The sequence below is a fragment of the Enhydra lutris genome, unplaced genomic scaffold, assembly GCF_002288905.1.
Source record: "Enhydra lutris kenyoni isolate GAN:26980312 unplaced genomic scaffold, ASM228890v2 scaffoldscaffold22, whole genome shotgun sequence".
Lineage (NCBI taxonomy): Eukaryota > Metazoa > Chordata > Mammalia > Carnivora > Mustelidae > Enhydra > Enhydra lutris.
This window is the reverse complement of record NW_019154106.1, coordinates 7,092,077-7,119,741: the sequence shown is the minus strand read 5'-3', so window position 1 is coordinate 7,119,741 and position 27,665 is coordinate 7,092,077. Positions and strand designations below refer to the sequence as shown.

General features: G+C 54.4%; 1 protein-coding gene across 1 annotated transcript; it reads left to right on the top strand.

Moving 5' to 3' along the window:
- Window positions 1–4,704: 4,704 nt before the first annotated feature.
- On the top strand, window positions 4,705–26,757 carry LOC111149415 (calpain 1). Its single transcript, XM_022506456.1, has 22 exons — window positions 4,705–4,839; window positions 5,500–5,767; window positions 5,928–5,997; window positions 6,281–6,399; window positions 8,029–8,162; window positions 8,247–8,415; window positions 9,216–9,299; window positions 9,640–9,725; window positions 10,041–10,115; window positions 10,249–10,409; window positions 20,055–20,233; window positions 20,985–20,996; window positions 21,706–21,917; window positions 22,013–22,052; window positions 22,559–22,624; window positions 22,716–22,773; window positions 23,561–23,625; window positions 24,211–24,279; window positions 24,498–24,576; window positions 25,151–25,267; window positions 25,603–25,661; window positions 25,996–26,757. The coding sequence occupies exons 2-22, from the start codon at window positions 5,501–5,503 to the stop codon at window positions 26,020–26,022; spliced, it is 2,148 nt and encodes a 715-aa protein (XP_022362164.1). The 5' UTR covers window positions 4,705–4,839; window position 5,500; the 3' UTR covers window positions 26,023–26,757.
- The last annotated feature ends 908 nt before the right edge of the window (window positions 26,758–27,665 follow it).

The window sequence follows — 27,665 nt, the reverse complement described above, 5'->3', positions numbered from 1 at the left end:
TTTTTTTTTTTTTTTTTTTAAGACTGATTTTTTAGGGGCACCTGGGTGGCTCAGTTGGTTAAGTGTCTGCCTTTGGCTCAGGTCATCATCCCAGGGTCCTGGGATCGAGCCCCACTTTGGACTCCCTGCTTGGCGGGAAGCTTGCTTCTCCCACTCCCACTCCTCCTGCTTGTGTTCCTGCTCTCGCAGTCTCTCTCTGTCAAATAAATAAATGAAATCTTTAAAAAAAAAAAAGACTGATTTAAAAAAAAAACTTTTTAAAAAAAGTAGTTCTATACCTCACATAGAGCTTGACCTTTCAACCCTGAGCTCGAGAGTCACGTGCTCTACCAACTGAGCCATCCAGGCACTCCAAATCCTATTGGTGTTTTCAATAGGTTTGTTGAGGTCTGGCTGGCATACAATAAACCACACACATTTAAAATATACATTTTGTTTTGACAGGTATACACCCCTGAAACCATTACCATAATGGAGTAATGAACATGGTCCATCCCCCAAAACTTTCCTCCAGCCCCTTTGTAATCCTTCCCACACTTTCCCACCTGCTGGCGCCCCCTCCCTATCCCCAAGTAACCACTGATCTGCTTTCTATCACTAGATTGGCATCCTTTTTCTAGACTTTTCATAGAAGTGGAAGTATATAATATGTATTCTTGTCTGGCTTCTTACACTTGTTATAATTATTCTGAGATTCATCTGGTCCTTTTTATAGCTGGGTAGTATTCTACGGTGTATGTATACCACCTTTAGTTTATGCATTCACAATGCACAGATGAAGATTTGATTGGTTCTAGTTTGGCCTGCTATGACTAAAATTGCTGTGAATAGCTTTCTGCTCTGTGCTCTGAGGAGGGCCTGGTGCAACTTCCTGGCTCGTCCCAAATCTGGCTTCACCTGGCACTAGCTGCCTCCACCCTGCTGCCTAGGTTTGGCCCCAAGGCAATCAGAATTGTACACCTGAGATGCACTGGCAGGGAGGTCAGGGCCACATCGGTGCTGGCCCCCAAGATTGGCCCTTGGGGTCTGTCCCCCCAGAAGACTGGAGATCACATCGTCAAAAGCAACTGGTGATTACAAGGGACTGAGGATACGGACAGGACCAAATGGGGGTAGCACCTTTTTTCTTTTGTGTGTGTATGTGTGTGTACAATAAGTTTAATTTAGTGAGTTACATATTACTCAGACTATGATATTCCTTTGTTCATTGGTTGGGGTGGTACTTTTTGCCTCTGCCCTGATCATCAAAACCCTTAAGGAACCACCCACCAAATGACAGAGCAGAAAAGAATTAAACCCAGTGGAAACATCTCTTTTGGACACTATCTATCCATCAACATTGCCAGACAGATACCACACCGATCTTTAACTAGAATGCTTGGGAGCCATTACAGAAATCATAGGGCTTGCCCAGTCTGTGGGCAGCAGGGTTGACGGCTGCCAACGTCATGACCATGGATGATGTCAGCAGTGGTGCGGTGGAATGCCCAGCTACAAAGGAGAAGACTCGGGGCGCCTGGGTGGCTCAGTGGGTTAAAGCCTCTGCCTTCAGCTCGGGTCATGATCTCAGGGTCCTGGGATCGAACCCAGTGCATCCGGCTCCCTGCTCAGCAGGAAGCCTGCTCCCCCCCCCACCGCCTGCCTCTCTGCCTACTTGTGATCTCTCTCTCTGTCAAATAAATAAATAAAATCTTTAAAAAAAAAAGAAAATATTAGTAAAGAAAAAAACCAAACGAACAAAGGAGAAGACTCCATGATCTTTTGACCACCAAAAGGAAGAAAAATCTATGACTATTCACACACAAGTCTTGGTGTGGACATAAGCTTTTATCTCTCTTGGGTAAATGCCTAGGAGAGGAATAATGAGTCCTATATGGCAGGTTTATGTTTAACTGTTTCCTTTTTTTAAAACCAGTTTTAAAAAGATTTTATTTCTTCATTGGAAAGAAGCAGGGAGCGAGAGAGAGGTAATAGTTTACCTTAGATTTACTCTTAATGTTGTACATTCTATGGGTTTTGACAAGTGCGTAATGTCATGTATCTACCATTATAATATACAGAACTTTTACTGCCCTAAAAATGTCCTATTCATCCCTCCCCTCCTCCCGCAAACCCCTGGCAACCACTGGTCTCTTATTTACTCTCTCTAGTTTTGGCTTTTACAGAATGTTATGTAGTTGGAATCACATACTCTACAGCTTTTTTTCTGGCTTCTTCTACTGAATAACAGGCATTTGAGATTTTCTACCATCTCTCTGAAGCTCGATAGGTCACTTTTATTTATCGCTAAATATACGTTTAAGAAACATGTTTTGAAGAAACTGTCAAACTGGTTTCCAGAGTGGTGACGTCATTCTGAATTCCCACCAGTGGCCTTGGAGAGCTTCAGCTCTTTCACATCCTTGCCAACATGGTCAGTAGTTTTCTTTTCTTTTTTTAAAAGATTTTATTTATTTATTTATTTATTTATTTGACAGAGATCACAAGTAGGCAGAGAGGCAGGCAGAGAGGGCGGGGGGGGGGAGCAGGCTCCCTGCTGAGCAGAGAGCCCGACGACGCGGGACTCGATCTCAGGACCCTGAGATCATGACCGGAGCTGAAGGCAGAGGCTTAACCCTCTGAGCCACCCAGGCACCCCTCTCTCTGGTCTTTTACCTGCACCCCCTGCTTCCTCTCTTGCCCCCTTCAACCCACTCCCTTGCAGCCTCCTTTTTCATCTGCACAAATCTGACAGCCTTCTATCCCTAGTAGAATAAGATGGAAACTATGGTTCACCTAGTCCCGCTATAACTCTCTCTCTCTCTCTCTGCTCAAGTTACATTATGCATATTTTAGTTTCTCCACTGTGCCAACGCAGTTCCCGAACCTGGCATCTCCCCTATCCTCTCACACCTCCCTGTGTCTGATTTATACCCACTCCTAACCCCTGGACTAGATAGGGCTTGGTATCAATTCTTCCTAATTATGGGGATCATAATTACATGAGTGAGCCCCTCCTTCAGAGGGGGTGTGGCCACGGGTCTTCACCATCTTGGGCTCAAGTGAGCCCAGTCTGTGCACATACAGGAGATGGTCGGTGCCTATTTCATGAACAATCAAAGACAGTAGGAGTGATAGTTTTGTGAAGGTGATTCTGGGGACTGTGGGATATATAGGTCGACCCACATACCTCTCCAGAGCTTCTTTCTTCTTCCAGGCCCCCTTATTCCCAGTCATCTAGTTACAAGGAACACCTGCTGTTCCCCTCATTGCCATGTCTTCTCCCAGCCTCCTGCCCTTTGCATAAGCTGTGTTCCCCTGGGACACCCTCTCCAGCAATTCATTGCCTAGTTAACTTCTACTAACTACCCCCATCAGGGCTCAACTTCCCAACCACCAAAACCAGGGGACCAGGAGAGCCCATTCCCCCAGCGGGGGAATGTGTCTTAGTCATGGGTCTCCGCTGTGCAGAGAGGCTTTGGCAGGAAGGTTTAGCCAAGATTGGACACATGAATGCTGAATGGAGAAGAGCAAAGAGCCCTGGTTCCGGCCCCAGGTGAGGGGGCTCGGCAAGTTGCATCCTTCGGCCTCAGTTTTCCTCATCTGTAAAGTGAGGCTGTGAATGAGGTCGGGTTAAATCGGGGCTCTCACCCTTCTTGGGGTCATGTGTCCTAAAATCCTAGGAAAGGTATGCACTGTTTCCCCAACAAAATGCTCGTGTATACATGCTAGGAGAGCGGCAGCAGCTGCTGGGCCCGGCCCCCGAGGTCAGCGAAAAGCCCTGAGCTGGGGGAACGCCGGTCCTCCACCCTCGGGCTCCGGGTTCTCCGACTTCTCCCAGCACAGCTCGGGAGGCAGGAGGCGGATCTGTCGGTCTCCTTGGGCCCGCCGACCTGCCTGCAGCCTCTGCCGCCCCCTCCCGGGTAAGGCGGCACAAGGGCGCTCCCAGGTGGGTGGCCCGAGGACTCGGGGGCGCGGGCAGAGACGCCCACCTCTCGCCGGTTCCGGGTTCAAGAAACCCCCGAGCGCAAGAGGAAGATGGGTTCCCGCCATCGCCGGGCTCCGTCCCATTCTCGCCGCACACACCCGGGAAACCGAGGCCGGGAGGGGCCGGGACTCGCCCAAGGTCGCGCCGCGAGCTGGCCGGGGGGCGCTCGGAGCCGCTCGGGCCGGGTTGGAGGCGCCCCGAGCTGGGGCCGCGGGGGCGGGTAGCGGGTGGCGGCGCGGAGCCGGGCTGCGGCGGGGCCCCGGCTGCCGTGTGGCCCGCGTCCGGCAGGGGTGCGCCCGCCGCCAGCCCGGCCCCTCCTCCGAGCGGCCGCGGCTGCCAGAGGCAATCTCGGCCCCGCGCTGGGGGCGCGGCGGGGCGGGCGGGGGGCGGCGGGAGGCGAGGCGTGCTGAGCCCCGGGGAATGCCCTCCGGGGGCGCCGCCTGGGGTGGGGCGGCCCGGCCCTGCAACTCGAGCCGCTGCCCGGGGTTAAAAATACCCCCGGCCCTGCCCTCCCCCGCGCTCCCCTCCCCCGCCCCCGCGGTGCCCTTCCGTCTCGGCCGCAGCGGCCCCTCCCCGGGCACCGCTGTGCCTTTCGCTAATCTGTCCTTGCGCGGGCTCGGCGGCGGTGGGAGGGGCGGGGAGACCCCGGGAGAGAGATAGCCAGAGAAGGGGACGCCGAGATAAGGGGGAGCCGAGGGGAAGCCGGGTAGGAGGCCGAGGAGGAGCAGGAGGAGGGAGGGGGAGAGGAGGGCGGAGGGGCCGCGGGAGGAGGGCGGGGAGGAGCGCTCTTCCTGGTTGGGCCCTGCCCTGAGCCGCCACCCGGGAAGGCAGCCGCAGGGACTGCAGCGATCCCCCAAACACTGCTCCCCCAGGTAAGGAGCTGGGTGGCCGCGCCAGGATTTCCCGACCTCTGGCCACTGCTCTCGGGCTGAGGGGCTGCCCCCTGCGCCGGGTCTTCTGAGTGCCCGGGACAGGGGCGGCTCGGGAAGCGGCTCAGCCCAGGCAGCCGGCCCAGCCTGCGCTCACCACTGTCTCCAGGGGCTGGGCTGGGGGAAGGCCGGAGGGGTCGGGACGGAGGCCCGGCAGCCCTGGATCACCCGTCTCAGGGCGCTGGGGAGGGGGACCCTGGCTGCCTGGAGTTCTCAGCCTCCCTGTCGGGTAAAGGGGCCGGTGCCTAGGAGCTTGGCTGTTTGGGGAAGGGGTTCCTGTGTCATCTCCCGGCTCCGCCTTGCCCCACCTGCCTGGCCGGCTGAGCCCAGCACTGCGGGCCGCGACAATGGGAGTCCGGGAAGGGGAGGTGGTAGCATTATGTAGAATTGGGGAGGGGGTGGCCAGTGCACCGAGGGGTGGAACAGCCCCCCTCCTGGTTTCTGGTGGCATAAGGAGGTGGCAGAGAGTCCTGGGTTCTGTGAGGGGAGCAGTGAGGTGGGGAAACCCCAGGCTTGAAAAGCAGGGGTGGCCAGGGGCAGTCAGGAGCCCCAGTTCTAGCTCTGGGAAGGCCTGGGTTTTGAGCACGCTGGTTTGTCCTGCAGGATGGCTGAGGAGCTCATCACCCCCGTGTACTGCACCGGGGTGTCTGCTCAGGTGCAGAAGCAGCGGGCCAAGGATCTGGGCCTTGGCCGCCATGAAAACGCCATCAAGTACATGGGCCAAGACTATGAGCAGTTGCGGGCTCATTGCCTGCAGAGTGGGGCCCTCTTTCGTGATGAGGCTTTCCCCCCGGTGCCCCAGAGCCTAGGCTACAAGGACCTGGGCCCCAACTCCTCCAAAACCTATGGCATCAAGTGGAAGCGTCCCACGGTGAGAGGGACCCCCTCCCCGGGTGGGACTCCATTTACCCGTGTCCTGGGTGAGGAGTGGGACTAGGACTCCAGGACCCTGGTGGGGAGTGGGCTGTGGGGCGGCTGGGTTCCAGTTTCTGGGGGGGCTGGCCCAGAGACAGGACTCGGGTCTCTTGCAGGAGCTGCTCTCGAATCCCCAGTTCATTGTGGATGGAGCCACCCGCACAGACATCTGCCAGGGAGCCCTGGGTAGGCCCTTGGTCAGGGCAGGGAGGGGGGGTTCTGGGTGTTTTCTCCAGAGTAGTTCCCCCTGCCTGTTCCTTCCGGCTCTGCCCTAACCCCTCCCTCCCTCCTGCAAGCTCAGGCAGGTTCTGGCTATCAGCGCTGGGCTGGTTTGCCTAGATTCCTAGGTCAGGTCTCTTTGTTGAGGGACATGGCGCCCAGGGAATCCCAGGTTCTCCCAGGCATGGCATCCATGCTTCCCGGGGAGCAGATGTGCAGAGCAGTCCTGATTGGGTCCCTCCCATCCCAGGGGACTGTTGGCTCCTGGCTGCCATTGCCTCCCTCACCCTCAATGACACGCTTCTGCATCGAGTGGTTCCACACGGCCAAAGCTTCCAGAACGGCTATGCCGGCATCTTCCATTTCCAGGTGAGGAGCCCCGGATCCACCTAGGACCAGGGCGTGGGGGAAAAGGGGGTAGCAGGCCCTGGAGGAGGTGAGGACCGGTGACTCACAGCACTGTGATATTAGGGCAGCTTAAGTCCACACCCTGCGGGGATCAGTCCTCCCTCTAGAAAGAATTTGACCTCTTGATGCCATCTCAGATCTGTCATGTGTGAAACGGCTGGGCAAGGCAGGTATTTCGGCTGGCGGCTTTCCCGTGTGGTTGTGGGTATCAGGAGGAAAGTGCTTGGAGGAATCGAGAGATCTCTGTAGTATTTCCTGTGGGACAAATGCTTTTCCTCCACAGGGTCTCAGTGTCCCATCTGAAGAATGGATAGTGTTCCCCTGGGGGAAAACAGACCAGCACAGGTGGCCAACCCCACCGGTGGCGCAAGTGGCCCCCCACCCCCACCTCCTCCTGCACTTTGGCAGCTTCTAGCCTCTGACAGAGCCCTGCAGAGAAGAAAGAAGGGATTAAATCTGTTTAAACCTGCTATCCCCCCCCTTCTAAAAGATTTTACTTATTTATTTGACAGAGATCACAAGTAGGCAGAGAGGCAGGCAGAAGGAGAGGGGGAAGCATGCTCGCTCCTGAGCAGAGAGCCTGATGTGGGGCTCGATCCCAGGACCCTGAGGTCATGACCTGAGCGGAAGGCAGAGGCTTAACCCACTGAGCCACCCAGGGCCCGCCTTCTCCCCCCTCCCATTCCCTTTTTGCACACAGAGCCCATTTCTCAAGTCACACTAAAGGATTCTCAGTCAGCTGATGCTGGGAGAGAGAAACCCCCATCAACCCTGGATTAGACCCTCCGGCCCTAGTGGCCCCAACCCTGCCCCGGGGATTCTGGGGCCCTCTCCCCTCTGGCCTGTTCATGGGGTCCTTTTCCCTGTTCCATCCTGCCCTGGGCCTGGGCGGCAGACCAGAGGTGCTTAGGGTTGCACCTGCAGGGTCCCGCAGGCAGGAGTGTGGCCTCGCTGCCCCGCCTCCTTCCCTCCCTCCTCCAATCCGCTCCTCCCTGGCCTCTTGATTGGCCTGTTCCATACGTCCGTCCCAAACTCCTAACTACTTGGGCCCGCTTCCTCTCCTTGCCAGGCTGTTCTGCACTCCTTCCCACCTCCCTGGCACACTGGCCCAAGGCTCTTGATGTCTCTGGCCCTGGGAAGCCTGTCTCTCCCGCCATCTCTGAAGCAAACCCATGAATGCGGGAACCGCATCCATCTCGTGGTCTAGACGCCACATTTTTTGATCCACACTTCATTTACATGTGTATCCTGTCACGCACCGCCTCCAGACACACATCCGGACCTAGAATAAGACCTAGAATGCAGAAGGGAGGGGACTAGGTCCACGAGAGCTAAGCCCCCAGGGCCTTCCAGCCTCTCCATACCTGAGAAAGCACCTTGGTCTGTTTCCAGAGTATCAGTAATGCTGCCCTAAAAACTTTTTAGCTCTGTGAGCATGGTTTGTTTTCCCTTGAAGAAGGCTCCACTATTCCCTTTTCTGGCCAGGGAAACTGAGGCTCGGAGAGGCCACCTCGTTCAGGCTCCTAGATCTGGGGTGCGTGGTAGCAAATGGTAGGGCTCAGGTGCTTACCGTGCTCTCGTCCTCTCCAGCTGTGGCAGTTTGGGGAGTGGGTGGACGTGGTCGTGGATGACCTGCTGCCCATGAAGGATGGGAAGCTGGTGTTTGTTCACTCTGCCCAAGGCAACGAGTTCTGGAGTGCCCTGCTCGAGAAGGCCTATGCCAAGTGAGTAGGGGCCACGGGTCATGGCAGGGGACCCTGTTTGCTGCCCTGTTTGCTGCCAGAGCACTGACCTGGGGCTGCCCGCAGGGTGAATGGCAGCTATGAGGCCCTCTCTGGGGGCAGCACTTCAGAAGGCTTCGAGGACTTCACAGGCGGGGTCACCGAGTGGTATGAGCTGCGCAAGGCACCCAGCGATCTCTACCAAATCATCCTCAAGGCCCTGGAGCGGGGGTCCCTCCTGGGCTGCTCCATTGACGTGAGTGCACCCAGCCTTGACCCCTGAGCGCCCCTCCCCCCCATGACCTGTCTTCTCTTCCAGTGGTTTCCTTTTCCAGCCCAGCCCGGGGCCTTGTCCTGGGCCCAGACTTGGCTCCAGACCCATCACCTCACCCCATCACTGGATTCTCACCCAGCCTCATCCGTCACCTCAGTCCTGTCTGCCTCCTTCGTGGCTGGTGTCATTCCTGTCCCCCAGACCTCAGACAGATAGCCTGTTTTCCTGCCCTTCTGCTGCCTGGTGCTGTCGGCCAGTGCTGTTCACCACCTCCTCTGCTGCTCTTCTGTCCTCACCACTTACCCTTGACCTCAGGCTCCTCCCCCTACATCACTGCATCCTCAGCTCTAACCCCATCCCTGCTCTCCCCTTCTCCCCCAGCCCTCGCTGACTCAGCCTGTCCTCACCTCCTTCTCCACCTCACCGCATCCCTCTACGTGAGGGCCTTGGGGCTCTGGGAGGGCACATGCTATGTGTGTGTGTGCACGTGTGTGTTTACACGGGGTCTGGCCAGCTCTGGCCAAAGCAGTGTCAGTGGGCTGCCCAGGCCCCCCCACCAGTGGTGGCATTGGAGGAGTGACCCTTCCTTTCCAGGGGTGCAGTGTATATGGGGGCGTTAGGCAGAGTCAGGGTCCCCGCCTGCCACTCTCAGTGGCTGTCGTATGTGCATGGGGGATGTCTGGGACCTGTGATGCTTGGGGGTCACCTCCTGACTGGGGACGGGGGTGCCTATGGTCCCTGGAACCTGGCCCCTGACCACAACACTTGGTGTTGCTGTGCAGATCTCCAGCATTCTGGACATGGAGGCCGTCACCTTCAAGAAGCTGGTGAAGGGCCACGCCTACTCTGTGACAGGGGCCAAGCAGGTAGCAGCCCACATGGGGGCCTTCCCTGGTGGTGGTTCCCGCCTTCTCGCTTGCCTTCGCCTGTTTGGCTTGTGACCAGGGCGTGGGGGAGGGGCTGGCTCTTAGACCTCCCAAAGCATCTTATTTGTGTCTCGTGACTGTGATCTTGAGATGTTTATCTTACTCTGCCCTGATTTTCGGTAGCTTGTGTGTATAGCTGCCTCCCTCCATGGTAAATTCCTAGAGAATGGGCTGTATTTCCCCTGCTGTGGTGCTGGGCGCTGAGCAGGGCTCCTGAGGGTGAAGGGGTGGGAAGTGACGTTTGCCAGAAGCGGGCACTGACGGGAGCTCTGGGGAACAGGTGAACTACCAGGGCCAGATGGTGAGCCTGATCCGGATGCGGAACCCCTGGGGCGAGGTGGAGTGGACGGGAGCCTGGAGTGACGGGTGAGGGGCAGCGGACCCTGGCCGGGGAGGCTGGGGGAGGCTGGTCGGGGCTGCCAGCGTCTGTGCTGGGGCTGTGCTCAGGACTGACTGGGAGGTGGTTTGGAGGGCATCTCTGTGTTACTGGTTCTGGGGGACTGTCCCGACACAGTTCAGGGCGAGCATCCTTGGAGCTGGTTGTCTGTGACAACCCCTGGAATTGGGACATTGGGCTGGACCACGCGGAGGCCATCTGACTGGGGCTCAGGGAGGAAGGGCTCCGGGGACGGAGGCCGCCAGTCAGTCCTGCCAGCAGCCGGCAACGCCCTCTCTCCCCAGCTCCTCGGAGTGGAACAGCGTGGACCCTTACGAACGGGAGCAGCTCCGGGTGAAGATGGAGGATGGAGAGTTCTGGTGAGCGGCCCCCGCCCCGTCCGGCCCTTCTGGGGCTTGCGCTCCAGCTCCCGAGCCCCACGAACCCCACACCTGCCCCCTCCCTCTGTGCCCTGGCTGTGGACCGGGGCTCAGCTCTGTTCCGGGACCTCAGGATGTCCTTCCGGGACTTCATGCGTGAGTTCACGCGCCTGGAGATCTGCAACCTGACGCCTGATGCTCTCAAGAGCCGGTCCATCCGCAAATGGAACACGATGCTGTACGAGGGCACCTGGCGGCGGGGGAGCACTGCGGGCGGCTGCCGGAACTACCCAGGTGACCCGACCTTGCGGCCTGCGGGGCACCCCGTGGGGGGGGCCCGGCTGCCTCCTAGTTCGCTCACCTTGCTCCCCACGCATCTCCTCCCCAAGCCTCGGTTTTTCTCATTTGTGAGATGGCGTGGCTGTGCTGACCTCTGAGATTTTCTCGAGGAGTATCCTTTACTCCTCATTCTGGAACCTTCCCTCCTGGCTTGCTGTCTTCCTGCGTGGGCCTCCGGCACTGTTCCCTGGGCTTCTGAATCCATGTGGGTGACGTGGGCCACAGCCTGGGCTCTCCATTCCTCCCCATCCGCACCTGCAGCGACCCTTTCTTCCGCCTTAGTTCAGGCACCCCCCGAAGGCCCACCGGAGCCTGGCCAGACCTCGCAGCCTGACCTCTGCTGTGACCCTTTGGGCCCCCTCCTCCCGCGGCCCTCAGCCTCATCTAACCGTCTGGTCTGTGAAGCCCACTGTTGCTCTATCCTTCCCCAGTCATTGTGTCTTTTCTTCTCACCAGTTAGAGTCACCATGGTCATCTTGTCCCCGCAGACACTCTGGCTCCTGGCTCCCTCTGCTCCTCCCCCTCCCCCGCAGAATCCCAGCTGAACCCTCTCCATCAGCTGCAGGACCACTGAGTGGGGCTGGAGGGAAAATCACACAACGGGGGCAGCATTTTCCCTGTAAATTCACAGCCATGGCCCTCAGAGGACCACTTTGCATGGTTCCCACCAATTCCCTTGCCAGTTAGGAACGTTTCCACTCCCTCAGACCTGCCTCCACGGTTACTCCCGTCTGCGGACCTAGCCTTCACTTGAGGGATACCTCTACTTCCCGCAGGGCACCTCTGGTGTTCGGCCCGCCTGTCTTGGCCTATGCCCGTCATTACTGCTCTCTTGACTGTGGTAATGACAGAACTGCCCGTGCTCATGGGAGGCCACCCCTGCCCCTGCTCTGGCTCCCGTTCTCCCACGTGTCTGAAAGCCTTAGGCTCCATCCTCCGTCACCCCGGCCCCTCTTCTCTCTTACGGAGAATCCCCCGTCTTAGAGCACCTCTCTCGTGACCGCGTTTCCCCACCCATTGCTCTGCTCCCCTTTGAAGCAAAATGTTCCCGTTTGCTACACTCCCCATTTCCTTTCCAGCTTCCAGTTCAGATTTTTAACCCACTGTGGTCTAGCTTCCTTCCTCACCGTGCGACCTCTTTGGAAGACCACCCATATCTTTGGCTTACCCAGACCCCCCCCCCACTGCTCTGTTCCCATGTCCTGTGTCCTCCGTGTTCCCAGCATGGCTCATAGCCCTGTTTTGAAGCATTTTTTCCTCCCTGTGGGGATCCAGTTCCAGTTTTTTCTCAAATAGGCAATAGCTGTGCCCTGCATCATTTATTAAGAAAACTTTCTCCTTCTCTCCCTGCGGTGACGCTCCATCCGATACGCTCCACCCGTATCCATGTGGGTCTGCTTCTGGACTCACCGTTCCATCCCTTGGTTTTCCCCTTCTGCAGATAGCACGTTGATTTCATTGCTAGAGATCTGCAAGAAGTCCTTTGGGGGCGGGGTGAATGCCTTCAAGAGTCTCTTAGCTATTCTTTTTTTTTTTTTTTTTTAAAGATTTTATTTATTTAGGGACGCCTGGGTGGCTCAGTTGGTTAAGCAGCTGCCTTCGGCTCAGGTCATGATCCCGGCGTCCTGGGATCGAGTCCCGCATCGGGCTCCTTGCTCATCAGGGAGCCTGCTTCTCCCTCTGCCTCTGCCTGCCATTCTGTCTGCCTGTGCTTGCTCTCTCTCCCTCTCTCTCTCTGACAAATAAATAAATAAAATCTTTTTAAAAAAAGATTTTATTTATTTATTTGACAGAGAGAGATCACAGTAGATGGAGAGGCAGGCAGAGAGAGAGAGAGAGAGAGAGAGAGAAGCAGGCTCTCTGCTGAGCAGAGAGCCCGATGCGGGACTCGATCCCAGGACGCCGAGATCATGACCTGAGCTGAAGGCAGCGGCTTAACCCACTGAGCCACCCAGGCGCCCCTCTCTTAGCTATTCTTGCCCTCTGTTCTCTTGTATGAATTTTAGAATCAGCTACTAAGCCTTACAGAGAATCATTTTGAGACTTCATGTGGAATTGCGCTGACACTGTAGATCGATTTGGGGAGAACTGACATCTTTACAGCTTTGAGTCGTCTTATCCAAGAATGTGGCATATCTCTGTTTTGGTCTTCTTAGTGTCTTTCAATGAAATTTTATAATTTTCACCTAGAAGACTTAAATATCTTTGAGATTAATTACTAGGTACTGTATCATCTTGTTGCTATTATAAATGGCATCTCTTAAAATTCTGTTTCCCAAATAATACAGTAACATGCACTTGACCTTTTAAATTTATTTTGTATCCAGCAATCTTTTTTTTTTTCCCCTGATAGTGCATGGGGCAAGAGAGTAGTTGGGGGGGCACAGGAACAGACTCTCAAGCAAACTTCATGGCCATAGGGCTCGATCTCATGACCCTGAGATCATGACCTCAGCTGTTATCAAGAGTCAGACATTTAACTGACTGAGCCACCCAGGTGCCCCTCCAGCAAACTTTTTAAACTATAATTTTTTTTTTAAAGATTTTATTTATTTGAGAGAGAGATAGTGACAGAGATAGTTAGAACACAAGCTGGGTGGAGAGGGAGAAGCAGGCTCCCCGCTGAGCAGGGAGGCTGATGCGGGACTCAATCCCAGGACCCTGGGATCATGACCTGAGCCGAAGGCAGATGCTTAACGACTGAGCCACCCAGGCACCAGTGATTTTTTGTATACCTGCAGTGTTGGGCCGTCACCACCACTATCTAATGCCAGAACCTTTTCATTACTCCCCAAAGAAACCTTGTATCCATAAGGAGTCACTCCCTCCCTCCCTCCCTCTCTCTCTAAGCCCCTGGGAACCACTACTCTACATTTTGTCTCTGTAGGTCTTTGTCTTCTAGGCATTGTTGTAAATAGGATCATACAACGTGTGGCCTTTCGTGCCTGGCTTCTTTCCCTTATTGTAACGTTTTCAAAGGCTGTCCCTGTGGCAGCATGCTCCCAGATTTCTTTTTTATGGCTGAAAAATACTCCACGGTGTGTATAACACCACATTACGCTCATTCAGTCATCGGTTGTTGGACATTGAGATTGTTTCTAGTTTGGGGCTCTTACAAGTCATACTGCCACGAACATTCATGTACCTGTATTTGTGGGAGCAGATGTTCCCTTGGGTCTCTTCTTAGGAGCGAAATTGTTGCGTTGCATGGTAACCCCATTTTGACTCTGAGGAACTGCCACCTGTTTCCTAAAGTGACAGCACCATGGTGCATTCCGGCCAGCGCTGTGGGAGTTCCAGTTTCTCCACATGTTTGTCAACACTTGTCATTGACCAGGTTTTTTACTGTAGCGCCCCTGTGGGCATAAAATGGCATCTCATTGACAGTTTGCATTTCCCTAATTATGAATGATGTCAGTAAGAATGTCTTCTCATGGATTCATCGGCCACTTACATATGTTTTTTAGAGTTGCTATTCAAATAGTTTGATCATTTTAATTTAATTTAATTTAAGATTTTAATAACTTGACAGAAAGAGTGAGCACAAGCAGGGAGAGTGGCAGGCAGAGGGAGAGGGAGAAGCAGACTCCCTGCTGAGCAGGGAGCCCAGTGTGGAGCTTGATCCCAGGACCCTGAGATCATGACCTGAGCTGAAGGTAGATGCTTAACCGACGGAGCCACCCAGGCGCCCCTCTAGAAGGAGTTCAGTTAACTTTGCCAAGATCCATCAGAGGAATCACTGTCTTCCTTACAAAATGTATTTCTTAAGTATTCAGATTTGAAAGACTTAAGCAAAAAGACTTGAAATTACTCCTTGATCTGGCAACTGCAGAATGGGTACTATGCTAGGCATGAAAATAACATTAATCTCATTGTGTGTCCCCATCAGAGTTCTTGGGTGACCAGGTGGATTGTCATATTTCGAAAGGAACCTTATGAGCAGGAGATCTCAGCAGTGGTCTTAAAATGTTTGTAAATCATGTTGTGAACAGATGTGCTACCGCACAGGCTTTGTTATTCCATTTAAAGAGCACAGCTGGGGGCACCTGGCTGGTTAAGTAGGAGGAGCATGCAACTCTTGATCTCCGAGTCGTGAGTTTGAGCCCCAGGTTGGGTGTAGAGATCATGTAAAAAAAAATTAATAATTTAGAGGGCACAGACAGAGTAGGTTTGGCATAATTCTAAAGAGCCCTAGGATTTTTGGAATAGTAAATGAGCACTGCCTTCAACTTAAAGTTACCAACTGTGTTAGCCCCTACTGAGAGAGTCAGCCTATCCTTTGAAGCCTTGAGACCAGGCATTGACTTCCCCTCTCCAGCTATGAAAGTCACAGATGGCATCTTCCTCCAATTGAAGGCTGCTTTGTCTACACTGAAAATCTGTTGGTGAGTGTAGCTTCCTGCATTCATGCTCTCAGCTTTATCTGCTGGGAACTTGCTGCTGCCGCTCCTACTTGTTGTGTCTCCTGGCACCTTCATGTTACAGAATTGGCTTCTTGTCTCAAATGTATGAACGAACGTCTGGTGCCTTCAGACTTTCCTTCTGCAGCTTCCTTAACTCACTCAGCTTTCATGGAACTGGAGAGAATTAGGACCTTGCTCTGGATTAGGTCTTCACCTAGGGAATGTTGGGGCTGGTTTGATCTTTTGTCCAGACCACTAAAACTTCTTATCAGTGATAAGGTTATCTCACTTTATCATGTGTTCACTGGAATAGTGCTTTTATTTTTTTTAAAGATTTTATTTATTTTGAGAGAGAAAGAGAATGCACACAGGCCCACGAGCTGGAGAGGGGTAGAGAGTGAAGGAGACTCCTCGCTGAGTGGGGAGCCCCATGCGGGGCTCAATCCCAGGATCCGGGGATCATGACCTGAGCAGAAGGCAGACGCTTAACCGACTCAGCCACCCAGGTGCTCCTGGAATAGCCCTTTCCGTTTCCTTCAAGAATTTTTCCTTTGTAGTCACAACTTGGCTGCAGGAGGCCTACCTAGCCTTCTGCCCCTTTTGGCTTTTGACACACCTTCCTCATTAAGCTTAATCATTTCTAGTTTTTGATTAAAAGTGGGAGACATGGGACTCTTTCGTTTGAACACTCAGAGGCTATTGCAGGGTTATTCACAGGTCTCATTTTAATATTGTTGTGTCTCCAGGAATAGGGAGGCCCCAGAAGAGGGAGAAAGGTGGGACAGCCGGTGGGTGGAATAGTCAGAACACACATGGCATTTGTCTAAGTGGGTACAATTTGTGGTACCCCCAAATAAGCACAATAGTAGTGTAAGAGATCACTAATCACTGTAGTACCATATATGGTGTGAGATAGGTGCCCAGCTGAATTCGTGTGCGTGTGGAAATCAGTTGTTTCAGCATGATCTGTTGAAAAAACTATTTTTTCCCCATTGAATGGTCTTGGCACCCATGGCAAAAATCAGTTGGCCATCTATGTATATGGGTTTATTTTTGGACTCAGTCCTTTTCTTTTAGTTTATATATCCCTTTTTTATTTTAAGATTTTATTTATTCATTCATTTACTCATTCATTCACTCAGAGAGTATGTGTGAGGGAGAGAGAATCCCAAGCAGACTCCATGCTGAGCAAAGAGCCCAACGCAGGGCTCGATCTCACAACCCTGAGGTCATGATCTGAGATGAAATCAGGAGTCAGACGCTTAACTGACTGAGCCACCCACACACCCCTCTATATCCATTCTTAAGCCTGTACCACAATATTATAGTTACTGTAGCAATTACTGTAGCTTTGTAGTAAGCTTTGAAATCCGGAAGTGTGAGTCTTCTACTTTTTGCGTTTTTTTCATAATCATTATGACTTCTGGGCCCCTTATAATTCGATATGAGTCTAAGGATAATGCTTTTCCACTTCTGTGAAAAAGATGTTGGAATTTTGGTAAAGATTACATCGAATCTGCAGATCACTTCCGATAGTGTTGACATTTTAATAATACTAAATTTTCTGATCCATGAACTTGGGGTATCTTTTTATTTTTTCATTAATTTCTTTCAGCAGTGTTTTGACATTTTCAGTGTTAAGTTTTTCAGCTCCTTTGTTAAATTTATATCTAGGTAGTTTATTCTTTTGCATACTATTGTAAAGGAATTATATTACTAATTTCCTTTTTCAATTGTTCATTGCTGGTGTATGGAAACACAACTGATTTTTGTGTCTTGAGCTTCGTAATCTGCAGCTTTGCTGACTTTGATACTAGTTCTAGTAACTTTTTTGTGGATTCTTCATGTTTTTCTATATACAGGATCATGTTATTTGCAAATGGAAATAGTTTTTTTCCTTTGCAATTTCAGTGCCTTTTTTCCCCCCTTGACTAATTGCTCTAGCTAGAACTTCCCATACTGTGGTTATATAGCAATGGTATAAGCAGACATCTTGTTCCTGATCTTAGGGTGAAAGTTGCAGTCTCTGAGTATGATATTACTGGCTTTTCTATAAACATTCTTTGTCTTACTGAGGACATGCCATTTTGTTCCTAGTGGGTTTTTTTTTTTTTTAAGATTTTATTTATTTGATAGAGAAACAGTGAGAGAGGGACACAAGCAGGGGGAGTGGGAGAAGGAGAAGCAGGCTTCCTGCTGACCAAGAAGCCCAACATGGGGCTCGATCCCAGGACTCTGGGATCATGACCTGAGCCCAAGGCAGATGCTTAATGACTGAACCACCCAAGCGCCCCTATTCTTAGTTTTCTGAATTTTTTTTTTTATCATGAATGTGTGTTGGACTTCATGAAATGCCTTTTCTATATCAATTATGATGATCATGTAGGTTTTCCCCCTTTGTTCTGTTAATGTAGTATATATATTACATTGGTTGATTTTCTTATGTTGAACTATTCCTCATTCCTGAGATAAATCCTATTTCATGGGGTCTAATCCTTTTAAGATACCTTTGGATTTGATTTGCTAGTATTTTGTTGGGGATTTTTACTTTGATATTTGTAAGTGATGTCCTGTGATTTTCTTGTGATGTCTTTGTCTGGTTCTGGTGTCAAGGTAGTGTCACATAGAATGAGTTCGTTTATCAAAAAGAAATGATCATGTAAATGAGAAATGTGGAATAGTAATTAAAACACTATGTGCCTGTATTAGAAAAAAAAAGATCTGAGATCAATAACCTGATCTTCTACCTTAAGAATCTAGTAAAATTGCAAACTAAACCCAAAGCAAGCATAAGAAAGGAAATAATAAAGATGAAAGTCCAAAGAAAGGAAATAGAGAATAGAGAAACAATAGAGAAAAATCTGGGAGATCAATAGTCAGTCCTTTGAAAAGCTCAGCAAAATTGGCAAATCTTTAGCCAAACTAAACGAGAAAAAAGAAGATTCCAGTTACTAAAATCAGGAATTAAAGAGAGAACATCACTACGAACCCAACAGAAATAAATGGATTATAAGGAGATACTGTGAATAATTGTGTGCCAACAAATCAGCTAACCTAGATGAGATGGACCAGTTCCTAGAAAGAGACAGGCTACCAACATTGACTTAAGGAAAACAGAAAATCTGAATATGCTTGTAACGAGATTGAGTCTATAACCAAACCTCCCAGTTATAACCTGCTAATTACTGTTTTATTGTTGATTTCTCACTTAATTTCCTTGTAGTCAGAAAACACAATCTGTATGAGATCATTGCTTTGAAATAAATAGAAGCTGGTTCTATAGGCCAGCACGTGGTGAGTTTTCCTCCGTGTCCCCACATTCTCAATAAGACTGGCCAGCACTTAGCTGTTTTGTATTATATGCCAAGCATTCCTCTAAGTATTTGAAGTGCAATAATTTGCTTAACTTGCACACTGACCCTACGAGGTAGGTTCTTTTACTATTACGTGTTTAACAGTTAAGGAAGGTGGGTCACTAAGAAGTGGCGGAGCTTCTGCAAACCCAGGATTGCAGCCCTGCGGTCTGTTCTCTTGACCGTGACACAGTTCTGAGTGCTAGGGGGAATGCTTCATAATTGTTCACCATATGAAACTTAATCTGTTAATTACTAGAAGAGGGAGGATAAAATCAAACACCCTCCTGATGGTTTTGCTGATTTCTCCCTTTGTATCTATCAGTTATTTTTCTCTACATGTTCTGCATTATGATATTAGGTGCATCAGGCTTAGAATTGTTTTAAGTTGCTAGTGAATTGAACCTGTTCTGTTGTTATTTAATGGCTACCTTTTTGGTAACAACTTTTTTTTTTTTTTTAAGATTCTGTTTATATGTTTGACAGAAGAAGAGAGAGCAAGAGAGGGAACACAAACAGGGTGGGGCTCCATCCTTGGACTCTGGGATTGTGACCTGAGCCGAAGGCAGAGGCTTTAATCCATCCACTGAGCCACCCAGGCTCCCCTAGAACATTTTTTACCCCTAAAAGAAACCACACACCCCATAGCTGTCGCTCCTGAGCCCCTCTTCCTCCTCATTCCTACGTAACACCCAGCCTACTGTTTGTCTGCGTGGATTTGCCTGTTCGTACACTCACCATGTTAGAGTGTGCATCTGTGCTCCATTCCTTTTTTGTTGCTGAATAATAATTCCATCGTTTGGTTATGCCACAATTTTCCTATCCCTTCCTCAGCTGATGGATAATTGGGTTATTTCTGCATTTGGGTATTATAAATAATGCTACTAAGAGCACTCACATGCAAGTTTTTGTGTGGATGTACATTTTTGCTTACTTGGGGGTGTGCCTCGGAGTGGAAGTGCAAGGTCATAGGGTCATCCTGTGTTTAACCATTTGAAGAACTGGCGGACTGTTCTGCGCAGTGGCTGCCCCCTTCTGCACCCCACCAGCCTTGTCGGAGGTTCTGCTCTCCACATCCTGGCTGGCACTTGAGCGCATCTCATTTTGGTTAATGTCACCTTGTGTGTGGGGGAGGGGAATGCCGTGGCTTATTCGTGTCTAAAAAGTGGTTTCGAGTATGGTATCCATCACCTGGTTGTTCTAGGGGCTGTGGGCCGCTGAATCACCAAATGCCAGAAATTTCTTTGTCACCCTTGCAGCTCTGAGGCCTCCTGTCAGACCCTGCTTTCTCTTTTTCTTTCCTAGGTCATTGTCCACACAGCAGTCACCCGAATCCATTCAGGCCCCTCCTGGCGCAAGCCTGTTGGGGGTGGGGGGGGGTCCTTTTGCTCGATTCAAACCACACTCCTTACCACCCACCCTGCTCCTGCCCCTTTGCCACCTTTCTGGATCCCTCGTACTCGCTGGAGCCCGATGCTGCCTTAGATCCTGGCTGTCCCTCATGTGTGGGGCTCTTGGTTCTCTCTTCTGCTGCCCAGGGTCTTCCCAGGGCTTCTTCCCATCTCTCTCAATTATCACCTCCTCGGAGATGCCGGGCCTGACCACCTCCAGCGAGCTTATTTTTGTAACTGTTCTGACAATTATACTGACTTGCTCATACTTTGCTCCCCTCCTGGAACGCGAGCTTAGGAGGGTAGGGACTGTGTGTCCCCGCTGCAGTGCTGTCACATGGCACACGGTGCACACTTAGAACTATTTGTTGGATGAGTGGGTGAACAGACACGCGGAGGGGCCACTCCGCCCTGTTCCTCCTCTGATTCCTGCCGACCACCCGCCTCCTGCAGCCACCTTCTGGGTCAATCCCCAGTTCAAGATCCGGCTGGAGGAGACGGATGATGCAGACGACGACTTCGGGGGTCGCGAGTCAGGCTGCAGTTTCGTGCTCGCCCTCATGCAGAAGCACCGACGCCGCGAGCGCCGCTTTGGCCGGGACATGGAGACCATTGGCTTCGCGGTCTACGAGGTGAGCCCCGGGGGTTGGCCCAGAACCAGCGGGGAAGCCCGCCTCCCGGTGCGCTGCCGGCGAGTCCCAGCAGGGGGCGCCAGAGGACCCTGCTGCCATAGCGTTCAGGCAGGAGGCCTGGGACACTGTCCCCCAGAGGCACCTGCTGAAGTTGCTCTTGGGCAGAGGGATTTGGCTTAGTGGACAACTGGGAGGTAGCTTCTAGGGGACAGACTTGGGCTCGGCTTCAGAAAGAAGTAGGCATGTGCGCTGTCCTGGTGGAGTAGTGAGCTCCCTGTCTTAGAAGTATATAAGCAGAGGCTGGCTTGCGAGGGCCCTGCTTCACCCCTTATGTTTAAGACAAACTTCTGGACCTTGCTGGTAGGGGCAAAGAATGGCTGCAGTCATGGCCCAGGCCCAGAGCTCCTGGCCGCAGACTGGTGTAGACCTCTGATGTCCCTGGCCTTTGGGACATGGCAGCTGGCCACCTGGGGTCTGTCCCGGGTTCTCTGATTCAGAGCCAAGGCCCAGGGCGTTCTGAAGATGAAGAGAACCTTGCCTCCTGCCTGAAGAGGACCAGGCTCCCTTTCCTGAGGTCCTGCGATCCCACTCTGCTGTGACGATGGGTCTGGGGCCACTAGTGGTCCTGGGCTCTGCCTCCTGGTGTCTTCAACCCATCATTCTTAAGAACTCAGGGCCTCTGCCCAGCAAATGCTGCCCGCCCCCCTCCAGGCCAGGCACAGGTCTCTTAACTCCTCCATCTCTCTGGCAGGTCCCTCCGGAGGTAGGTGTGACACCGGAATCACCAGGATTTGCATACCCCTGAACACAGGGGGCCTGACGGTGCCCAGAGGGGAGCAAGATGGCCCGCATGTAGAGAGTTAAGAAGTCACCTTCTCTTACCGCTCGCTAACTGCCCTCCTCCCTCCTCCCGGGGCAGGGGGCAGACACTGCTGTCCTGGGCGCCAGGGCAGGTAGCAAGTGAGGGAGCTGGATTTGAACCCTGGCCCTCAGAGCACCCCCCAGCCCTCCCGCAACACCTGAGGCTCTTCCTGTCTTGCTGTTTCCCCTGAGTGAGCCGTGGCTGCGGCTGCCTAGGACTAGCTAAGTACTCTGCAGCCCTGAGCAAGCTGCCTTAGCTCCAAGCCTCAATGTCAGTGTCTGTTCAGTGGGCGCGAGAATACCAGCTCACATGGCCGGCGTGAGCTTTAAACGAGGGCCCCACCCCCTGGAACGTACCTGTGTGCTGCATGACTTGGAGAATAATCGTGGGAATGTTTCTTCAGTGGTGCCCTAGTATCCCCGTCCACCTCCAGAGTGTCTCCTCGCCGCCGCCCTGTGCGGTAGGCAGGGTTGTCGCCTGCGCCTGACCCATGAGGAAACAGATGGAACCATTTGTCAGAGTTGTCAGGGTCTGGATCAGTGGGCAGCTCCTGGGGGGAGTGGGGGGCGTGGCCAGCTTGCAGCCCCGCCCCCTCCTTGCCTCCCGCCAGCTGGTGGGCCAGCCCGCAGTGCACCTGAAGCGGGACTTCTTCCTGGCGAACTCGTCGCGGGCGCGCTCAGAGCAGTTCATCAACCTGCGGGAGGTCAGCACCCGCTTCCGCCTGCCGCCTGGGGAGTACGTGGTGGTGCCCTCCACCTTCGAGCCCAACAAGGAGGGGGACTTCGTGCTGCGCTTCTTCTCGGAGAAGAGCGCCGGGACCCAGTGAGTAGAGGGCCTCTCGCCAGTGCCTGCTCCCCGCCTGCTTCTGGTCTCCCTGCCCCCTCCTGACTGGACCCCCTCTCTCCCCACCCCTGCAGGGAGCTGGACGACCAGATCCAGGCCAATCTCCCTGATGAGGTACGTGCCCTACCCACCCCCACACTCCCTGCCCTGTGCCTTCCTCTTCTGCCCTCACCCTGGGTGTGTTGTGGGGACCTGGGTATCTTGGCTCCTGTGAAGAGCCGTGAGAGGGATCCTGATCCCTCATCGGGCCAGCACTTGACAGTTTGCAAAGGCTTTTGAGGTAATAGTGGTGCGAGATCCCTGAGCTCTTGTCTTTTTCGGGTTTTTGCTGAGCTCCTTGGTCACCCCATTTCCTCCATGACAACCGTGTCAGGATGCCGTTACCCTCTTCCCCTTCAGTGAGAAACTCAAGTTCAGGGAGGTTTGGGAACTTGCCCCCCATCACAGATCTGAAGGGTGTCCAGTTTGGGCCACGGAGCCCTGGGCAGGTGGAGGGGGGGGGTCTAGATTCCCACTTTCCAGGTGAGAAGAGTGAGGCTCCGAGACGTGATGAGGAGGGCAGGTGGTGACGAGTGGTCCCAGCCTCGTCCCTGACCTACTCTCCCGTGCTCTCCATCCAGCAAGTGCTCTCAGAAGAGGAGATTGACGCGAGTTTCAAGACCCTCTTCAGGCAGCTGGCAGGGGAGGTAGGCTGGGTGGGCTGGGGTGAGGGGCTCTGGGGCAACAGGGGGCAGCCTTTCCCCAGGGTGGGTGGTGCCATCCTCCGTCTACCCCCAGGACATGGAGATCAGCGTCAAGGAGCTGCAGACCATTCTGAACAGGATCATCAGCAAACGTGAGCGTCCCCGCACCTCTCCGCCCTGGGTCTTCGCTTCCTCTGAACCCCACACTCTGGGCTTCTGCTCCCACGTTGAGCCAAACCCAAGTCCTTGGTCTTCGTGGGCGGGGCAAGCCCCCACTGCCTTTCCGAGCCCAGCTCACCCCACTTTCCTCTCGGGCTCCTTGCACCATCTGGCCGGTCCCTGTTCTCTGTGTCCGAGTGCCGAGGCTCAGTATTGTTCTAGAAGCGGAGCTGTTGACAAGCACCATAGTATGAAGGAGCAGCCCACCCCCCTCAAGAAGATACATCCCAGGGCCGGGCCAAGTGGCATTGAGCAGAACGAGGCCGGCTTCATCCCCCCACTCCCATCCCTATGTGCACAGCCAAGGGCAGCCACCCCCGACCTTCCCTTTGTCCCCGCCTCTGACCTCCTTCCACGCTGCTCCCTCAGCCCAGAGCCCTCTCCTCTGGCCCCTCTGTGGGGCCCGTGGCAAACCCCAGCCCTGCCGTGACTACCTTGGCCTCACGTTTGTTCTGCGTCTGTCCCACTTCTGTTTGGCGCTGACTCCCTTTCATTTGTGGTTCTTCCATGGCAGGGACACGGCTGACGGCACACCGGCTTGATTGTTCTAGTACTTTAAACCGTACTAATGATAAAAATGACCTGACGCACCCACTCTGCTAGACTTTCCACGCCAGGCGCCAGGAATCGTACTCCCCCGGTCCTTGTCCCACCCGGGAACCCCTGCGCGGTGCTGCAGAAGCTCGTGGGGTTGAGATGTTGGAACTGTTTTTCTTGCAGACAAGGACTTGCGGACCAAGGGCTTCAGCCTGGAGTCGTGCCGCAGCATGGTGAACCTCATGGACGTATCCTTCGCTTCTGTTTCCTGAGGCTGCTTTGGGTTGGGCAGCATGTGGGAGAGAGATACCCTGTGACCTCTCCCGGGAACAGTGCAGAGAAAGGGACAAAGCCCTGTCAAGTGTGGACAGACCAGCTCTTTTCCCGGGCAACTTCCCGGTGCCTGGGAGGGGGAAACGGAGGCACAGGCTTTGTGTTGAGCGAGTGATAGAGCAGGGTCTAGGTCCTTGAGTGACCTTCAAGTTGGTGCTTTTTGTATCCCTCCAAACCCAACCCCCCTGGCTTGGCAGGTTCCTGCCTCTTTCCATCTCCCCTCACCTTGAGGTCAGTCTCCCCTTCTTCCCAGTTGCTTCTCACCCTGTGCCCGGTTTAAGCTGCCCTTTTTAAAAAAAAACTTATTAGAGAGTGAGGGTGCATGCACGTGCACGAGCAGGGAAGAGGGAGAGGGAGAAGCAGGTTCCCTGCTGAGCAGGGAGCCCGATGCGGGGCTCGATCTCTGGACCGCAAGATCATGACCTGGGCTGAAGGCAGACGCTTACCCGAATGATTGTCCCAGGCGCCCCTGGTTTAAGCTTCTTAACAGTAGCCCCCAGCGGGACGGCAACGGGAAACTGGGCCTGGTGGAGTTTAACATCCTGTGGAACCGAATCCGGAATTACCTGGTGGGTGGTCCCTCAGCCCGGCTGGTGCCTGCCCTCTGCCGTGGCCTTGATCCCAGGCTGGGCCTCTGCCCGCCCTGGGGCCACCTCTCCAGATCCCAGCCCCTGGCCCGCCTTTTGGGTCTTTCCCCTGCACCCTCATCAAGCCCCCACACTGGGGGGTGCGGGAAGGGCTGGGTGCCTCCCTCGGCCCGGCCCTCACCCTCCGCTCCCCGCTCCAGTCCATCTTCCGGAAGTTTGACTTGGACAAGTCGGGCAGCATGAGCGCCTACGAGATGCGGATGGCTATCGAGTCTGCGGGTAAGGCCTGAGTGCCGGAGGCTGATGGCCCCAGGCCGATTCCCACTGGTGACCCAGGGTGGCAGGCTAGCACACTGTCCTTGTCCCTGGGTGGTGGTGGTGATGGGTTGTGGCATCCTGTGGGGACTGAGCTAAGTGCTTTGTCAGCATTTCCTTTTGCCCTTGCTGCAGCCTGACTGGGCGAGGGTCTCTTACTATCTCCACTGTATGCGGAAGAAAGTAGGGCTCAGAGAGGGACGGTGACTGCCCTGCGGCCACACAGCCAGGGAGGGGTGGAGCTGGGCGCCTGAGCCTCCAGTGAGGGAGGTGCGTGTCAGGATGAGGCCAAGGCTTTCCGCACAAATAGAACTGGACCCCTGGGCCCTCTGGCCCCTGATTCCCTGGGGCTGTCAGGCCCTCGCTCCCTCTGGGGCTGGCACTTGCTTGCCCAGCCCCTCCCAGCAGCGGGCCCTACTCAGGAGGCCTTCAGGCCTTGGAGCTGCAGGGCGCACCCTGCCCCCTGTCTCCAGTCCTCCTCCCTATCCCCTCGGGCCAGGCCATGCCTCCTTGGCCCTTACCCACTCTCCCGGGCCAGGTTTCAAGCTCAACAAGAAGCTGTATGAGCTCATCATCACCCGCTACTCGGAGCCAGACCTGGCCGTGGACTTCGACAACTTCGTGTGCTGTCTAGTGCGGCTGGAGACCATGTTCCGTGAGTGCCCCGGCGGGCTCCTGCCTCTGGTTCTCTCTCTCGTCAGCTGTGGGGGAACGACAGGGCAATAGGGAGAGATAGGACATACGTGCCATGGCGTGTGCCAGAGGCAAAGGGCACGGCACTTGGAACCCTGCAGGCTGAGTGCTGGGAGGTTAGGGGAGTGGGGACCTGGCAGCTGGGGGGCTCGGGCAGCAGGAAGAGCTGTTTCCCGGCAGGCACAGGTGAGGGCTTGGGGTGCTGTGGGGATGCGGAATGAGGGGCAGGGTGGGTCCTGGTCTTGCGGGAATGTTCTACTGGGTTCTCAGTGCCAGAACATCTTCTTTTGAATGTAGGATTTTTCAAAACTCTGGACACGGATCTGGATGGTGTCGTGACCTTTGATCTGTTTAAGGTGGGCACTGCCCTGGGCTGTGGCAGGGGAGGGTGTTTAGGGTTGGGGGAACTTTCTTACCTGCCTGGGGTAGCAGCCTAGGGCTTCAGACCCAGCCCCAAAGGCCAGGCCTCCTGAGTCGTTGAAGGATGGGGTGGGGTCGTCTGGGTCCTGGGAAGGGAGCAGGAAGGGAGGGCGAGGCTCCTGGAGGTCTCTGCGGCTCTCCTTCCCCCAGAGGGTCCCCTCCCACCTGCCCTCAGTGGGTGAAGCGACAGTGGCTTCTGGGGCGGGAGGCTGGACTTGGCGTCTCTGCTGTCCCCACCTGACCCATCTCTCCACCCCCCACCCCCGGCAGTGGTTACAGCTGACCATGTTTGCATGAGGCAGGGGCTCAGGCCCCCTTGCCGTGTTCCTCTCCCTCGTCTGCCAAGCCATGCCTTCCCGCCATGCCACAGCAGGCCACACCAGCTGCAAGTGCCTTCCTCGGAGCGGGAGGCAGCCTCGTCCTCCTGTCCTTCACGTCCCAGCTGCCGCGGCTCATCTGCTCTGCACAGAGCCGTGTGGCCTTTCCTGCCTTTGCCCGCTGTGGGCTCAGGGGGGACTCGTCTGCCCCTCCCGTTGCCAAACAAGGAAGGCAGCTTTCGCTTGTCCCTGCCTCAGGATGGGGGTCCAGGGGGAGCCGACAACCCCAGGCCTCCCGACGATGTGTGCTCTCCCCTCACTCCAGAGGCCACCCCCCACCCCCACCACCCCGTGTCACCTGCAGACCTTCAGACAGAACCACTAGCTCTGCACAGTTACAGCCCAGCTGTGCAGGGCCCTTCCCAGCCGAGGCCTCCTCCTGGGCCTGGGAAGGCCCACTCCTTCCTGCGTAGAAGCCCGTGTCCCTCACCAACGTGGCCTGCCCTGCCCGGGGAGCCAGGAGTCACCTGGCCTGAGGGGTAGGCAGATGCTCCCTCCCCCGCTCCTTCCTTTTTTATATTGGTGACTCTAATGGGGACTCTTCAGGGACTGGTGTACCAGTAATGGGGGTGCCAGAGGCACCTGGGTATGGGGTGGGGTGGGAATCTTACATTTCCATGCCGAGAAATCCCAAACAATAAAGGAAAAGGCCCCACACCTGTGTCCGGAGTATATTTCTGCCCCAAGCTGCTGCCCAGGAAGGCACCAGCAAGCCTGGAGCTGGAGGGACAGCCCAGGGCCTCCCACCACCCCTGCGCTGTGGCTCCTCCTGGGGTCTCTCACCCCTGCTGGAGTCCCAGGTACCTAGGAAGCTGGGGAGGATGGGGCTTCCAGCTGCCGGGGCAAGACCATACTGGGGAGGTCCCCTTGACCACCCATGCTAGTCCCCTTCGCCCTCCTCGAAGCCCCAGAGGCCTGACCCCTGCCCTCCATGTACACTCCGCCCGGAAGTTTCCAGCTGCAACCCGAACTCCCACTGAGCACAAACCTGACCCCCCAGGAAGCTTCCAGAACACAAGGGCCTCCTTCACCCGGACACCTGCAGCTTATGTAAGCTGCTCAGCCCCTCTGGGTCGCAGCTTTTCTTACCAAAGATAAGAGTGGCTTGCGGTGAGGGTAGAAGAGAGGACAGTGGGAAGCAGGGGGGTGGGGGTAAGCCACAAACTAGGACGGCATCTGCAGTGGGGATGGGGGCTGCCCTCGGCAGCTGGGGGAGGCCCAGATAGAGCCCCGAGTGGCAGACGTCCCGGGCACTGCTTGCCACAGGCTGGTTCAGGGCCTGGACCCCTGTCCCGAGCCGGCATTTGGCCCCCAGGAGTCCTAGAGCTGGTCCTGGGCCTTGGCGTCCTGTCAGTAGCAGGGGGCGGGGGTGCCTGTCACTTGCTGGGAGTCTGGGCTGGTGAGGGCGCCAGGTGGGGGGCTGGGAGTGCAGTCTCATGCCCCCCCACCCCTCATAGTTCTCTGTGTTGGGATTTTGTTTGAGAGCGGGTTGAGGTAATTGTCTGGATGGTCTGGTGGCCTTACCCGCCCACACACCCCACTCCGAGGCTGAGTGCCTGCGAC

Bases quoted from the DNA above. Each gene is read 5' to 3' on its own strand.
- LOC111149415 (XM_022506456.1), top strand. From the start codon at position 5,501: ATGGCTGAGGAGCTCATCACCCCCGTGTACTGCACCGGGGTGTCTGCT. The intron at 10,410-20,054 runs GTGACCCGACCT...CGCCTCCTGCAG, and splicing joins CGGCTGCCGGAACTACCCAG to CCACCTTCTGGGTCAATCCC. The intron at 24,577-25,150 runs GTAAGGCCTGAG...CTCCCGGGCCAG, and splicing joins GATGGCTATCGAGTCTGCGG to GTTTCAAGCTCAACAAGAAG.